Below are 17,054 nucleotides of genomic sequence, written 5' to 3' on the forward strand. Positions count from 1 at the left end.
CCACAGTAGTGAGTTCAGGAGGGCAACCTAAGACACAGACAGATGTCTATGCAGAATCACAAAAATTCTTCAGAAGGGTAAATTATTGCATATAAGGAAAACAAACTACTGAATGGAGTGTTTTTTCCATTCACATCTAAATAAAATAAGTGATAAAATTAGATTCACATCTATTGTTTTGTGGTTCAAATTACATATGTGCCACTTCTTATTGTTCTTCTACTCAGAATTAAGGGTCTGATTTGTGTATGCATAACTTAGTGTCATCCAAAGAACCTGTAGTGGTTCCACTCTTTGCCGATTATCTATCAGTTGGGGAATGTTTTTAAAGATACAGCCAGGTCTCTAGTCTCTATATAGGATCTCACTTTTGGCTGGGCTCTCACTGTCTCCCCTGTACATACATAGCTTCACAGTCAGTCAGAAGTATGTGGAGAGCTTATCTCAGTCCTTTTATTGCATGCTTACTTTGAGCATCTCCCTGTCAACTTTCTGGCAGGTGGGCTGTTCATTCTAACTGAAACTATAATCAGCCTAGTAAAGTTGTGGGGTCATCCACTTCCATCTGAATCCACCACATTTAGCTGGCAAGCCACACTGTTTGTCCCTATGATTCTGATACCAATTCCAATGTGTGGGTTTTCCATCACCACCAAATAATTTTCTGCGGCACCAAGCAGTGTCCTACAGTTTAACTCAGTTCTGACATTATCTGCCTGGTGATAGTATAGGATCCCTCATGGGAAAGGTTCAGCCCTACAAAACAGTCCCCTTCCCACTTCAGAAGTAATGACAAGTCAGCTTGTCACCTGTACTTCTGACCAATGAGCTATAAATAGGAGGTTCCCACAACCCCCTCCTCAGGTTCAATTAATTGGCTAGAGTGGCTCTCAGAACTCAGGAAAATAGTTTACTTACTGTTTATCAGTTTATTATAAAGGGGTATGATAAAGGATACAAATGAATATCCAGATAGAAGAGATTAGTAGGGCAAAATACGTGGTAAAGGGCATGGAGCTTCCATGCCCTCTCAAGCATGCTGCTCTCCCAGCACTTACTTCCACGAGTTCCCAGTTGGGAAGCTCACCAAACTCAGTCTTTTTGGATTTTTATGGAGGCTTCACTGCATATGCATGACTGATTAAATCACTGGCCACTGTAACTGAACTTTAACTCCAGTCCCTCTGCCCTCCCCAGAGGTCAGGGGAGAGGCTGAAAGCTCCAACCCTCTAATCACATAGGTAGGCCTCTGCAACCAGCTGCCATTCTCAGGTCATCAAGGGGCTTCCCAAGTCACATCATTAGCATAACAGAAGATACCTTTATCACTCCCATCACTTAGGAAATTGAAAGGGTTTCTATAGGTCTGTGCCAGAATGGGGATAAAGATCAAATACATATTTCTTATTATAAACCACAATACCACAGTCTCATGGCCCCAAATTAATTCTGACCCCTCTGGTGGCAAAGCTGATTTTCCTGCCCAGCCCCAGGCTTGGTGAAACTACAGTTCTCATTGGCCACTTGGGGTTTGGGAGCTATCCCAGGAAAGAAGACCACATACTCCCACCATTTTTGCTCAAAGGTTCAGCCATTATTCAAGCATAAACTCTTAATTTGTCCTGTCTTAAGAGTCTTAATTGCCAGTCCTGCATCCTGAAACTGTTGACTGTGACAATGCTGTGCAGTTTTATACTTCTTTAGTGTGGAGAGAGGAATTGCCAACCTCTATACACCACCACTACCAGAAGTCCCACTGTGTGTGTGTGTGCGTGTGTGTTAGTAATCCAACATCTGAATATATGTGAAAGTAACTCAAATTAAATGAAGACAGACCTGTTAATGGCCCATACTCTTATTTTTATATTGCCAATTTGGTATAATACAACATTTTGAATTACTTTTAAAAGACCATAATTTTTTTTTGGTATCATTAATATAAAATCACATGAGCAACATTGTGGTTACTAGATTCCCCCCATTATCAAGTCCCCACCACATACCCCATTACAGTCACTGTCCATCAGCATAGTTAGATGTTATAGAGTCACTAGTCTTCTCTGTGCTATACTGCCTTCCCCGTGCCCCCTCTACATTATGTGTGCTAATTGTAATGCCCCTTTAAAAGAGCATAATTTTTAAATCAGATTTTGTTTTACTGCAAGTTTCTATACTGCTGTTGAACCATTCTTTGAAGACTTTTATAGTACCGAAAGTGGCTAATGGACACTGAAAATATCCCAAAGGAGGTATATTTTCATAGATTTGATAGTTAGTCAAGTTTTGTTTCTCAGAAAGCTGAAGGTCCTATTTCCCAGGACAGAGTACGTTACAAACCTAAACCCAAAGGATAATTTATTTAGTTCACCATCTTGGCTCATATATCACCCCATTTTCTTTACTCAGACTCCTCTAGTATTTTATACTTGGTGATTGTCCAGATTATCTCAACCTACACAACTTTCACTTTTTTCTTTTAAATAGCAAGAACTTCTCTCAGTTTCTCTAAGTAGAAGACACTTTCAGGGAAAAAAGATTTTTATATCATCCAAAAAAAAAACATCCAAGGAAGTTCAGGAAAGGATGTGAGAGTTTGCTGTCACAATGCAACTTTCTTTTTTGGTATATGAACATGCACTTCCATTACATGAACATTTAATAATTAATCCATCCAAATTATTGGATACTAGTGGATATTTCAATTATTTCCATTTTTCACTGTTAATGAACAATGTTATAAATGAAAATTCCTAAGTAAGCTCTTTGAATACCAGAGAGAATACATCTCTCTAAGACAGATACCTAGAAGGCTATCAGGATCTTTGCCTTAGTAGATAATTCTGAACTGTGGTTGTTCTGGTTCACATAGCATAGTAGCAATAAGAGCTTCCATTTTTTCACAACTTTGATACTGTCAAATTTATTATATTTTACCAATCTTATAGCTATAAAAATGAAATCATATGATTGTTTCAATTTGGATTTCCCTACAAGCTAATGAGATTGAGCACTTTTTCAGATTTTTATTGGTCATTCTGTTGAGAGGAAAATAGAGAAGAGATGAGATACAGATAAACAGAGACAGTGGAGAGGGGGAAAGACAGGAAAAGTAGAGAAGAGAAATGGGAAGAATATAAGGAAAAATAACACTTGCTAATTTTGAATGAAAGATGAATGGGATTATTATATTATTTTTATTTATATTTCAGTATATTTAAAATAACATCATAATTTCAGAAAACAATTATATTCTGAACCAAATTAAACTTGAATTAGTTCTTCACATTTCAGAGATTGAAGGCTGTGTCATGGTTTCTGACCATGATTCTGCAACACAAACTGATTCAGAAAATAGTAAGCACTTACTCGAAGGCCAGAAATCCTCCTCATGGTAACCTGGCGGTTTGAGTCATGGTGCCCAGAAATTTGGTTTGGACCTGGGAACATGAAATCTCGTGTATTTTCATCATATGTAGACAGTGTTTCACCCCCTACAAGAAAAATACCCTATGATTCAAATTATAACAAAATATTCTATTTAGAAACAAAACCATCAAGTACAATTTACAGGCCTGATGCCTTACTGAAATACCTGGTGCAGGGTCATTTTTTCTCTATGAAAGGAAAATTAAAGTTACATTAAATGGACTAACACATTTCCTCATTCGGAAAAGTAGTATATATTAATAATTTTTCCTCTCCCTTTTGTAAAAGGGGGATAATCATGTAAATTTAGTGAGTACCTATGAGTTCCAAGAAAAAAATATCCTTTATAAGCGTACATAGTCGGTATGACATTTATACATCTAAAACTCAACTATCATCTCCACAGATTTTTCCTATCATCCATTTGTTTCTCCCTGCCATTATAAAATATTAGGTTACACACTGAAAAAAAATGTAGACATTTACCAGAATTTGTGATTATCTGAATTAGGTATATACATAATACTCAAAATTTTTCAGATTACTAGTTTTCAATAAAATAAAGCTATCCATTGTTCACATAAAATAATTATTTGACAAGATAGGTTTCTTTTATAATTATAGAAGTCGTAACAGAAATAAAAGATCCTCCATATTTTAACCCTCCCTATTCCATATATTCATATTAGTTAAGTAGATAGTTTATTACCCTCCCTTCCCAACTACAGTCCACACATAAAAACAAAGATAATTAATTTATCAACAAAAGCATATAGTCTGAGAAAAATCACAAAAACTTAAAAGTCAATTTTTCGGAATGCTACAAAATATGCTAGGATGACATCAGATTATTTCCCACTTTCAATTGTTATGGTTTATTCAATTTTATGACAATGTGTTAGAATATCATTTATGTCGATCTTTTCTGTATATATTATTTTCATCTATTGATATTTTATACATAGTGTATCAATATGAGAAACTCAACATTGTTCTTAATTTAGGAAGAATGGGAAAAGATATTTTTTAAAAACATTTATTACACTGAAATGGGTTCACACATCAATTACCTTATCAAAATATAATACAGTACCTGGTGGAACTAGTTGAATCAACTCAAGCAATGCTGTATCATCTGAAAGTTTAAAGAAAAATGTCCTTAAGTAAACAAATTAATAATAAAAATTAGTTACTTTACCATAGAAGTATCTAAAAGTTAGAGTAATTCCTAGACAGACTACATATATGTTTATATTTTAGTGTATTCTGTTTACATTTTTTTTGGTTGACACATCTCATTGCTTTATTAATCTATAGTAGAGATTAACCCTTCAATCTTCCTGGGTTTTTTATTCTCTGGTATTTCTCAATGATAATTTTTTTAGAGCAGCTATAAGTTTACAACAAAATTGAGAGGAAGGTACAGAGTTTTCACATATATCTCCTGTCCCCACATATGCACAGCCTCCCCCATGATCAGTACCACCTACAAGAATGACACACTTGTTACCGGGAATGAATCTACATTGCCACATCATAATCATCCAAAGTTTATAGTTTACCTTAGAGTTCATTCTTGGTGATGTATATTCTGTGGGTTTGGACAGATGTCTAATGACATATATCCATCATTATAATATCATATAGAGTGTTTTCACTGCCCTAAAAATCCTCTGTGCTCTGCCTATTCATCTCTTTTCTCCTCTTCAACTCCACCCACCCTCAGCAACTACTAATCTTTTTATTGTCTCCATAGTTCTGCCGTTCCCAGAATGTCATATAGTTTGAATGCATGTAGACTTTTCATACTGACTCCTTTCACTTAGAAACATGCATTTAATGTTCCTCCATGTCTTTTTATGGTTTGATAGCTTTTTTTAGTGTTTAATGATATTTCATTGTCTGGATGTACCACACTATCCATTCATTTACTACTAAAGGGTATCTTGGCTACTTCTAAGTTTTGGCAATTATGAATAAAGCTGCTATAAACATCCTTGGGCAGGTTTTTGTGTGGATATAAGTTTTCATATCCTTTGGGAGATGCAAATACCAAGGAGCATTATCTTCTAGATCATATGGTGAGAGTATGTTTAATTTTGCAATAAACTGCCAAACTGTCTTCCAAAGTTACTGTTTCATTTTGCATTCCTACCAGCAATGTATGAGTCCCTATTGCTTTATATCTTCATGAGCATTTGGTGCTGTCAGTGTCCCAGATTTTAGTCATTATAGGTGTGTAGTGGTATCTCACTGTTTTCCCTGATGACATATAATGTGCAGTGTCTTCATATGCCTGCCATTTGTATATCTTCTTAGCTAAGGTAACTCTTAAAGTCTTTGGTCCATTTTTTAATTAGGTTGTTTGTTTTCTTATTGTTGAGTTTTAAGAGTTCTTTGTACATTTTGGATATTAGTTCTTTATCAGATATGTCTTTTGCAAATATTTTCTATCAGTCTACGGCTTGTCTTCTAATTCTCTAGATACTGTCTTTCACAGAGCAGAAATTTTTAATTTAAAGGAAGTCCAGCTTATCAGTTTTCCTTCATGGATGATACCTTTGGTGTTGTATCTAAAAAGGCAGCATCATACTCAAGGTCATTTAAGTTTTATCCTATGTTACCTCTAGGAGCTTTATGGTTTTGCATTTTAGTTAGGCCTAAGATCCCTTTTGAGTTACTTTTGGTGAAGGGCATACAGTTTGCATCTAGTTGCACTGTTTTGCATTTGGCTGTCCAGGGGTCCAGCACTGTCTGTTAGGGAGACTGGCTGTGCTCCACTACACTGCCTGTGCTCCTGTGTCAGGGAGCAGCTGACTTTACATACAGGCTCTTGGTCCATTTTTGTAAACACAAACTATGTCTATGTCTTAAGCAGAGTGGTGAGGACAGCTAGGTATATTACATAACTCCTTGTACTTTTACTATGTCTGAAGTACTTTAAATGAATGTATAAAAATACGAATAAAAGATAAATTATGCCCTTTCTCCCAAGAACCCATGAAAAAGGTATAATCTCTTTCTTTAAATTCTGCCATTTTTATCCAAGGGGAATCTCAGTCAATTAACCTAATACCAAATGTCAAATCTATTAAGAAATATTAAATACTCCTTAAAGGTCATACTTGGAACTGTAATAAGAAAAAATAATTGATATGGACCTTTTCCTCAAGAATCTTGCATCACATTGAGAAGACAAACATTAGATGAAATAAACACATAAATAAATATATAATTACAAACTACAAGTACAATGAAAGTAGTGCAGGCAGTGCCACAAAAGAGTATAATAAGGCCAAATCCAGTCAGGGAGTCAGAGAAAGCTGAGGGATAGCTCTTGGAATCAGATCTATAGTAGAATAGGTATCAACTGGGAGTTGGGGGCCTGGGGAAGTAGTTTTTCAAATAGGAGGAACAGGATATACAAAGTCTCTAAATATAGCGTAGCAGGGTAATCTCTATGAGAGATAAGATGTCTCAAAAACAAATCTCGTGCTAAAATCAACTTGAAAAGGCAGATAATGAAGGCACAAGAGACCTAACAAGTAGTAAAAAAGTTACCAATCTGAAATTTAGTATAAAAGGTAACAGAGAGAGGTAAGCCTGGCATTTGAGGCTGTATTTCCCTTTGGATATCTGACAACTCTGAGAGAGGTAGCTAAGAGGTTGAAAAGCTGAACATAGCTTTTGATAAACTCATGAAGTAGAGGACCAAAAACTGGAGTACCATGGCCTTGGGAAGAGATGGGGTGGGGGGGAAGGTCAGCAGGTAAAAGGAAATAGCCTAACTGGCTCGGCTACAGGAATGGACCTTGAAAATACAAACCGTAAGAGTAAAGAGTAAACTAAAAATTGATAGCCAACACTATATACTGAATGTTTGTATCCCCCCAAAATTCACATACTGAAATCATAGCCCCTGGTGTAATATTTGGAGCTGGAGTCTTGGAAAGTGATTAGGGCAAACCTTACATGAATGGGATGAGTGCCCTTATAAAAGAGACCCAAAGAGCTTCTTTGGTCCTTCTGTCATGTGAGCAGTGTCTTGCTAATGTGGTTTTGGCCCAGGCAAGATCACAGTGAGACCAAGGAATGATAATGTTATGTTCTTGGGGTGAAAGGGTTTATCCCAACTTTATTCCCACAGTTGCAGGTCAATCACTAGAATCCTGTCCACTCAGAGAGAGTCTGCAAGCAGCAAGCCAGTCTCTGCCTCTGGGCCTCTCTACCCTGTCCGCCATCTCAGTCTCTGCTCTTGGCACTGCCACTACTCTAGTCTCTGCTCTTCTGCAGCCCTGTAGCTGTGCAGCCATGCACGATGTTGCCCAGAGCACTGGGTGGAGCTCTTTATATAGAGTCAGTAGCGTCGTATTGCCCACACATGTGTAGTTAGCTAGCTGACCAGGGCCAGGTGAGAATCCTGACCAGAGGAACCTTCACTTTATCCACAGGAGGCAGGAAGAAGACAGTTGTCTATGAACCCAACGGCGGCCCTCAGCAGACACCAAACCTCCTGACACCTTAGTCTAGGACTTCCCAGCCTCCAGAACCATGAAAAATAAGCCTCTATTGTTTATAAGCAACCTAGTCTATAATATTTTGCTGTAGCAGCCCAAACAGACTAAGACAGCTTCAGCAATTAAGAAAGCATAATATTTATGCAAAAATAGATGACAAATAGACCCATGTAGCAGAACAGAGAATCTAGAAAAAAATATAATTTATGACAAAGTAATGATGGAGTAGTGGAAATAAGAATATGTTTTCTGCAAATGGTATGGCTCAATTAGATATACATAAAATAAAAATGAAATTTTATCCCTACTTCACACTATATATAAAAACAAAATCCAGGTGGACTGTAAATCTAAATGTAAAAGGTAAAGGAATAGGTTTCTAGAAGATTATACAGAAGAATATCTTCATAATTGGTGTAGGGAAAGAATTCTTAAATATAATAAAAAAGCACTAAGCATGAAGGAAAAGACTAATAAATCAAACTACATTATTAATACTCCAGAAATCCTAGTCACAGATAGCAAATCAAAAGCTACAGTAAATACCTTAAGAGAGAGTGTCAGAATGCCATTAACCCTCTGTACCTTCAGGAACAATTGCTATAATCATTTCCTCTAATGTCTGCTTACCTGCCCTAACTACAAAGGTTAACTGGTTGTAATGTATTTGCCATTGTGGATTTAAAACAATCCTGAGTCCTGTAAACTCTCCTGAGGACTGAGGCGGGGAAACTCTCATTCACAGACTGAAGGATTTATTCTCAGCCTTCAGATCTTCACCTGAAAGCATTTTAAATACTCCAGACACTGGATGAGCACTAATTCCCAGAACCTGAAAAGCAAGGGCTCTAATGAAACTGCTATTTTTCTCTACAAACAAGTGAAATCAATAAGGACACCTAGTAATCTACTGCAATATAAAGATCCTATCTTCTCTTTTTCCAAATGTTTAGGGCAATGAAGCCAGAGAAGCTATTAAATTATAAATTCTCACATACAAAATACATTTCCTAACCAAAGGATTATAGGACTACAAATAGCTCTCTCTCAGTAGGTTCCAACAGTCATAGAAACAGTAATGGGAGGCAGTTATATGATGCATTTGTGATATTTTACTTAACTCCCTGGACATCGAGTACCTAGTATGCTTCAGGTATTGCCACATGCACTAGAGAGTCAGCAGTGAACAAAACAGGAAAAGTCTCTGCTCTAATGAAACTGTCTTTCTAGTGAAAGTGAAAGTACAAAATAATAGATCAGAGTCAGGAAGAAAAACAGGAGGATCATGTATCCCCATTTGCCCTGAGCAGTACTTTTTTATACCTGTTGTGTTGGTGGAAGTACTGAAAGCATACTCTTTTACTCTCTTAATATCCTGGTAGAAGATACAATAACTCTAAAGATAATTGGATAGAGATTGAGATATTAACGAAAAAGGGGTACTATTTTAGATCTGTTGGTATGAAAAGGTCTCTTATTATGATGATAATTTGAGTACTAGAAAGAAGTGAGGCAGCAAGCAATAACCGTATTTGTATGAAGAGCTTTTCAGGCAGTATACTTGTGACAGTACACTGTGCTCCCACGGAGAAGGGAGGGAGGAAGAGGGAGTAGGAGAGACACTGAGAGTGTGTCTGCAGAAGAGAATCTGTAGACCTTCGGTGAGAATGGAAGAAAATCCAAGTTTCAACAAAGAAATCTATAAAGTAGAAACCTTTTCCTCTTGTTTTCGCCTAAAAACTAATTCCTAGGGCATACCTTCAGCCATAACTAATTTTATTCTGGTAAATTCCAGGATTAAAACCATTTTCCTAAGGAGAATGTCTTCTCAGTGAATGTAAAATTGCCCTATCATGGCTTTTAGTATTAGTGACACTTAATATCATTTTATATATCATAAACATGTATTTCCCTGATGCCTTTGGTGATTCTGGGCCCTTGGAATTTCCTCAGAGGTATAGATATGGTGTGAAATGGAATTGGTAAACTCCCCAATAATGATAATAGTAATAATAATAACACACCACCAGTAATAATAAACAAGGGACATTTTAATTGTTTACTGTACACCAAGGCTGTTCTAAGTACTTTATCTGAGGTTACTCAAGGATCTGACTATTTACTTATCAGATTGTCCAGTTAAGGGGATCTCCTTGAGCATTTGGACTATGCTCAATTTACTTTCAGATAACATAATCTTAATTAATGAATTCTGGATTTAACAGATAAAGAAGCACCCATTAGTTTTTTATGTTATACAGTGGGTAATGACACACAGTTCTAGTAGTAGAATACGTAGGTGGAAATTCTGGAAGAGTCCATATTGGTTCAATGTTTCCTTACTTGAAACGCTTCTCTTCGCTTTTGACATGAAGTCTGCTTTACTTCTTTGGGCTCCATTTCATATTTTCTTTAAAGGAGCTGTTACTACCATTTTCACCATCACTCTGTGTTTAAGTATAAAGACTAAGTACTACAGAGGCTCACTGTAGGGACTTATATAAGCAATCTCCACAGCTTTCTCCCCCGACTTTCTCCTTCCATCAGAGATCTATGTGGTTTTTAGAAAGCTGACACATGCACCGCCTGAACCAAAAGTAGAATATGTATAAGCTATGCCAATTGCATATTATATCCCCATCCTACTGTGATTTAAATAAATCTCAAGACCTGATAAAAATTACAGAACACATTTCTTATTCTTAAGAATTTGATGGGAAGATTTGAGGCCTAAAATTGCCACAATTTTGCTATCATGAATTTTACTACCATAAATGAGGTTAAGATTCAGGAAGATATAACAATTATAAATGTATAAACAGAACAGAGCCCCAAAATAAGTATATCAATCTAATATACATCCAGTTAGAAGAGAGAAACCACACAGGGAGTGTTCAATACAAAGTACTATCAACTATATTAGGGGTTAAAGTAATGAGGGATTATCTAAGAAGATGTAAGAGGACTTAAAAGCACATAGTAATAGTGGATAAAAGGAACAACCATTACTCTGAGGACACAGAGACAGAGCCCAAGGAAGAACTCTCCCCAAGCTCTCCTCCCCACTGCTGAGAACCAGAACTTGTCAGAGAAGGTATAACCTTGGTTCACTGAAAGAGAGAAAAATTGCTGTAGTACCATACCAGTAGAATTTACTGGAAATCTCCCTAAGGAACTTGCCAGAAATCATCCCTTGAGGAGGCAAGGGAGGCTATTCAAGGGAGCTGTTTCAGCAGAGGCCTTTTGCTACACAACTACCTAAAAAGGTATGGCTAAGGGGAGCTACTTGGCTACCATGTACTGTAGTACCTGGACACTGGAGAAGCTGCAAGGGCTGCAGAAGTCTGGTACCAGAAAAAGCCAGGTTCAGTGCAAGAGCCTGCAAAGCAAGCACACCAGTACCTGGAAGCAAAACTCTTTCCCTCTGCAATTTACTCCAGAGCTCTCTACTGTACAAAACTTCATTGCCAGCTAGAAAGAAAATAATATGTAAAGGGCTCAAATCAATTCCCATAGAGCAGGCAAAAGCATTGACTCTGGAACTGAGGGACAATAAATCAATAGCCAACTCATTATATAATATGAAAACTGATAGAAATGAAAAGAGAAATAAAATTCACAATTATAGCTGGACATTCAAATGACCTTCTCTTAGTAATTGATAAAACAATTAGACCTCTCCCACCACCCAAGAGATAAAATCAGCAAGAATATGAAAGACTTGAACATTATTAAGCAGTGTGACCTAAATGATAGAAATAGATTAATACAGAATAATTCAAACTACAATAGCAAAATACATATTCTTTTCATGTGCACTTAGAATATTCTCAATGAGAGACCTTAGGATAGGCCATAAATAAGTTTCAATACATTTAAAATGATTGAAATCCTAAAAATTATGTTCTCTTACTGCAACAGAATTAAATTAGAAATCAACATTATAAAGAAATATAGGAAATCCAAAAATATTTGAAAATAAAAAGAGCATATTTCAAAAGAACCCATAGATAAAGAAGAAATCACACACACACAAAATTAGACAGTATCTTGAAAGTAATGAAAACAAAAAAAAATCAAAATTAAGAGATATGGCAAAATCAGAGTATAGAGAGAAATGTATGGCTTTAAATGCTTATATTAGAAAAGCAGAAATATCTAAACTAAACTATCTAAGCTTCTATCTCAAGGAACTAGAAAAGGAAGAGCAAATCATTCACCAAGCAGATAGAAGAAATATTAATAAAGATCAAAATGAAAATCAATGAAATAGAAAATGGGAAAAACATTAGAGAAAAATAATTGAAATAAAAAATTGGTTCTTCAAATGTATCAACAAAATTGAATAACCTTTAGGCTAAACCATCCAAGAAAAAACCAGAAAAAACACAAATTGTCAAAGTCAGGAAAGAAGGATCATCACTACCAATCCTACACAAATCAAAAGAACCATAAGGGAAAAGTATGAACAACTTGAAGCAAACAAAGTAAACATCTTAGATGAAACAGAAAAATTTCCAGAAAGATATAAATGCCAGAGTTAACTCAAGAAAAATATAGAACAGGAATTTGATACAGTGATTTAAAACCTTCCCCTCCCTGCCCCCAAATTCCCAGGTCCAGATGGGTTCACTGGTAAATTATAATATTTAAAGGTGAGATACTATCTATTCTATATAAAATTTTCTAGGAAATAGAGGAGGGAGCATTTCTCAATTCATTCTATAAGGCCATCATTACCCTGATAACAGAGAAAGAAAAGAAATTATAAAACTAAGACCAATGTTCCTTATAAATAGACACAAAAATCATTAACAAATACTAACAAACTGAATCCAGCAAACTATAAAAAGGCTTATATATCATGACCAGCTTGGATTTATCCCAGAAGTAAAATGTGGTTTAACATTGGAAAAATCCATAATATAATAAACCATTTTAATAGAATAAAGGGGAAGATACATGATCATCTTAACACAGAAAAAGCATATGATAAAACCCAATATCCATACGTGATTACAACTCTCAATCAATTAGGAATACATCTCTTCATCTTCTGTTAACAGTAGTTTTCCTGATGAAGGGTATCTGCATTCAAAACTACAGCTAACATCATATTTAATAGAAAGAATGTTTTCCTCCAACAGCAGAAATAAAGCAAGAATGTTTGCTTTCCCCACTTCTTTTCAACATTGTATTGGAGGCACGAGGCAGGTCAATAAGGTATGAAAAAAATTAAAGGTGTTCAGATTAGAAAGGAAAAAGTAAAACTACCTTTATTTCAGACCATATAATTCTGTACATAAAAATTAATCTACAAAAATCAGCAACAGCAAAACAAAAACAAAATAAAAACAAAATACTACCTGAACTCATAAGCAAATTTAGCAGGTTCAGAGTTCAAGATGAATATATAAAAGCAATTTATTTCTATAGAATAGGAAATAAGAATTAAAAATAAAATTAAGAGAACAATTCTATTCATAATAGCATCAAAAAGAACAACATACTTCAAAATAAATTTAACAAAAGAAATGCATGACCTTTATACCAAAAACTCCAAAACATTGCTGAGAGAAATTAAAGATGACCTAAAAAAGGAATCATGCACCATGTTTATTGATCAGAAACTAGAGATTTGATAGTTTATGCAGGCATTTCTCCCAAAATTTATTGCTAGATTTAACATTTCTATTAACACTATTCCTACTCTTAATTAATAATACTCTTCTATTAAATTTCCAGCCAGCTTTTAGGTAGAAACTGACAAGATGACTCTTAAAATTTATATGGAATGGAAATAAGCCAGAAAAAGTCAAAAACAAACTTGAAGGACTTAACCTGATTTCAAAACTTAATATAAATCTACAGTAATCAAGGCGGTTGTTTTGACTTAGGGATAGCCATACAGATGAAAGGAACAGATTAGAGAATCCAGTAGTAACCCCTCACATTTATAGTCCACTGGTTTTCAGAAAATGTGCAAAGGCAATTCAGTGAGGAAGAGGACAGTCTTTTTAGCAAATGCTGGGATAACTGGATAGTCATCTACCAAAAAAGAATGAACCAGACTTTTACCTCTCACCATACACAAAAATTAACTCAAAATGGATCATAGGCCTAAATGTAAAGGAAAATTTTTTTTAATTTCTAGAAAATTGGAGAAAATTTTTGTGACATTGGGTTAAGCAAAGATTTCATAGATACAACACTAAAAACATGATCCATAAAAGAAAACTGATGCATTCATCTCCATAACTTTTGCTTTTTCAAAGACACTATTAAGAAAATGAAAAGACAAGTCACAGAGTGGGAGAAAGTATTTACAAGTTGTATATTGATAAACGACTTAGAATATTAAAAAAATATTTTTAAAACTTACAATTCAATAAGACAAACTACCCAACTCAAAAATGGACAAAAGATTTGAATAAGCATTTTACATGAAAATATTTTTGAGTAGCTATTAAGTACATGAAAAGATGTTCAACATCATTACTCATTTTTGCAATACAAATTAAATACAATGAGATAGCATTACACACCCACCGAAATAACAATACAGCAGTCCCCGCTTATACTTATACCTAGTGGGTATGTTCCAAGACCCATGGTGGATGCCTGAAACCACTGATAGTACTAAACATGTATATAAAACACATGTGTATGTGTTTTTCTTACACATACTATCTATGAAAATCTCAACATATAATAGGCATAGTAAGAGATTAATAACAATATCTAACAATAAAATAGAACAATTACAATAATATACTTTAATAAAAGTTACGTGAATGTTGCCTTTCTCTCAAAATATCTGATTGTACTGTACTCCCCCTTCGTGTGATGATATAAGATGACAAAATGCCTATGTGATGAGATGGAGTGAGGTGAATAATGTAGGCATTGTGGCATAGCCTTATGCTACTACTGACCCGATCATCTGCTTCCCCACTGTGGTTGACCACAGGTAACTGAAACCTCAGAAAGCCAAACCACAGATAAGGTATAGGGAGGCTACTGTACTCCAGAAGACTGACAATATCTTTTAGGGATGGTATGGATAAACCTTCCTACATTGCTGGAGGGAATGTGCAATGGTATTAATAACTTTGGAAAACAGGTAGACAGTTTCTTAAAAAGTTAAACATATACTTAGCATACAGCCCAGCATATATCCATATACTCACAGCAACATTGTTCATAATAGCCAAAAACTGGAAGCAATCCAAATGTCCATGAAAGAGAAATAATGCTAAATCTAGAGATAAATTGTGATAATAACAATTAGATCTCTGATCTATGAACATGCTGTTATTCCATTTTTTTAAATTTGATCTTAAATTTCAGCAAAGTTTTGGAGTTTTGGGAAGGAAAAACAAGTTTCATACAATACAATATTACTCAGTGATAAAAATGAGTGAACTACTAATATGTAGAACAACACAGAAAAACCTCAAAAACATTCTAAATGAAAGAAGCCAGCCACAAAAGACTACATGCTGTATTAATCTACTTATATGAAATTTCTAGAAAAGGCAAATATATAGAGACAGAAAATAGATCAATGGTTTCTGGGAACTGGGGTGATGGAAATGTTATAAATTGGATTGTGGTGATGGTTCATAACTGTAAAATTTTCTAGAAATCACTTAACTGGTTACAATGGGTGAATTTTGTGATACACAAATTATGCCTCACTGTAGCTGTTCAAGTTAGGGAAGGAAAGAAGAATGACTGTGCCTTTCCTATAAAAACTGTTATTTCAGGGTAACCAAATTATTGATAGAGAAAATTTCTCTTATAGAACAATTCCAGCTAATAAATACAAAAAGAATGACAATATCAGAAAAATCACATTTTGTAACTCCTAATGAAAAGATGGATCTCAGTGGATGCTAAACCTATTAGATGAAAGGAAGATGAGGAATTTTACAGTGGAGGAATTAGAAAGATTATGCCTGGAGGCAAATGATCAATCTTAACACCACTAAACTTAAGACAATCAGACATTATATGCCAGTTGATATGATGCAATAATAAGTACATAGTGCCAATTATGAAGAGTTCTTGCCCAAAAATAAAATAAGCCTGAATCTAATCAAACCTCTTGGTCTAATTATGTTTACATAATACAAGTGATAAACAAGCTAAACAAGACTTTAAAGAAGCAATCAGCCTCACATGTCAAAATTCATCAAGTTGTACACTAAGATTTGTGCATTTTATTGTATGTACCTCAATATAAAAGTTTTTTCAAAAATAAGTAGACAAAATAGTGAGAAGAAGGAGGAGGAGGAGAGAAGCAGCAATGATCACCCAAATCTAAGCTGTAGGATATCCTAAAGGACCCATTTTTCTAACATTCATGGAGTTAAAAAAAAAAAAGTGAGGGACACTACTACAGGCAAAAGAAACTTAAGAGCTAAACAGCCATACATGATGTATGAACTGTACCTTGACTGGACCCTGATTTTAGCAAACCAACTGTAAAAAGACATTTTGGTGACAACTGCAGAAATGTGTATAACGAGTTTGTATTCGATGTTATTAAGAAATTAAGGAATTACTGCTAATTTTGTTAGGGGTGATACCAGCATGGTAATTACATTTTTTAAATAAATCTCCATCAGTTAGAGGTCATGCCAGAGTAATTCTGGTGAAATGACATACAGAATTTGCTTTTAAAGATTCCATAAAATTTTTAAGTGGCAGGGTATACATGTAATAAGATTGTTAATGTCAAAAATTGTTGAAGCTGGGCAATAGGTATACAGGACTTCATTCTATGCTCTCCACTTTCAGCATGTTTTTAATTTTTCATATTAGTAAGGTCAGGGAACAGTTAAAGATTACAAAACTGAGAGGGGAAAAAAAAGTAAAAGAAAAAGGAGAGGTGGCCAAAGCTCACAAGAGAGGTCAGTGATAAGGACTAATGTGGAAGTCATCAGAAGGTAGGTGATAGATGAAGCCAAGTCTTTGGAGACTATCATATAAGGAGAGGGCAAAAACTAAAGAAAAAGTGATCAGAGAAGTGAAGCCAGTGGAAGAGCAATATTTAAAGACAGAGCAGAGAATGATGAACTTGAGAAAGATACCAAAAAGTGGAAT

The 17,054-nt window shown here is 35.1% G+C and overlaps 1 protein-coding gene across 4 annotated transcripts in view; it reads right to left on the bottom strand.

Moving 5' to 3' along the window:
• SPATA6 (spermatogenesis associated 6) overlaps window positions 1–17,054 on the bottom strand; it is a 149,205-nt gene that overhangs the window by 96,549 nt on the left and 35,602 nt on the right. For 2 of the 4 annotated variants that reach the window (XM_037021958.2, XM_037021957.2), the window contains exons 4-5: window positions 4,520–4,561; window positions 3,367–3,491 (exon numbers count right to left, since the gene is read on the bottom strand). In XM_037021958.2, coding sequence (XP_036877853.1) covers window positions 3,367–3,491; window positions 4,520–4,561 — 167 coding nt within the window. Of the gene's footprint in view, window positions 1–3,366; window positions 3,492–4,519; window positions 4,562–14,718; window positions 14,737–15,133; window positions 15,153–17,054 lie in introns of those variants that run through there. The other 2 variants (XM_073233899.1, XM_073233897.1) reach the window with 2 other exon arrangements.

This window comes from Manis javanica, chromosome 4 (genome assembly GCF_040802235.1).
Source record: "Manis javanica isolate MJ-LG chromosome 4, MJ_LKY, whole genome shotgun sequence".
NCBI classification, from domain to species: Eukaryota; Metazoa; Chordata; class Mammalia; order Pholidota; family Manidae; genus Manis; species Manis javanica.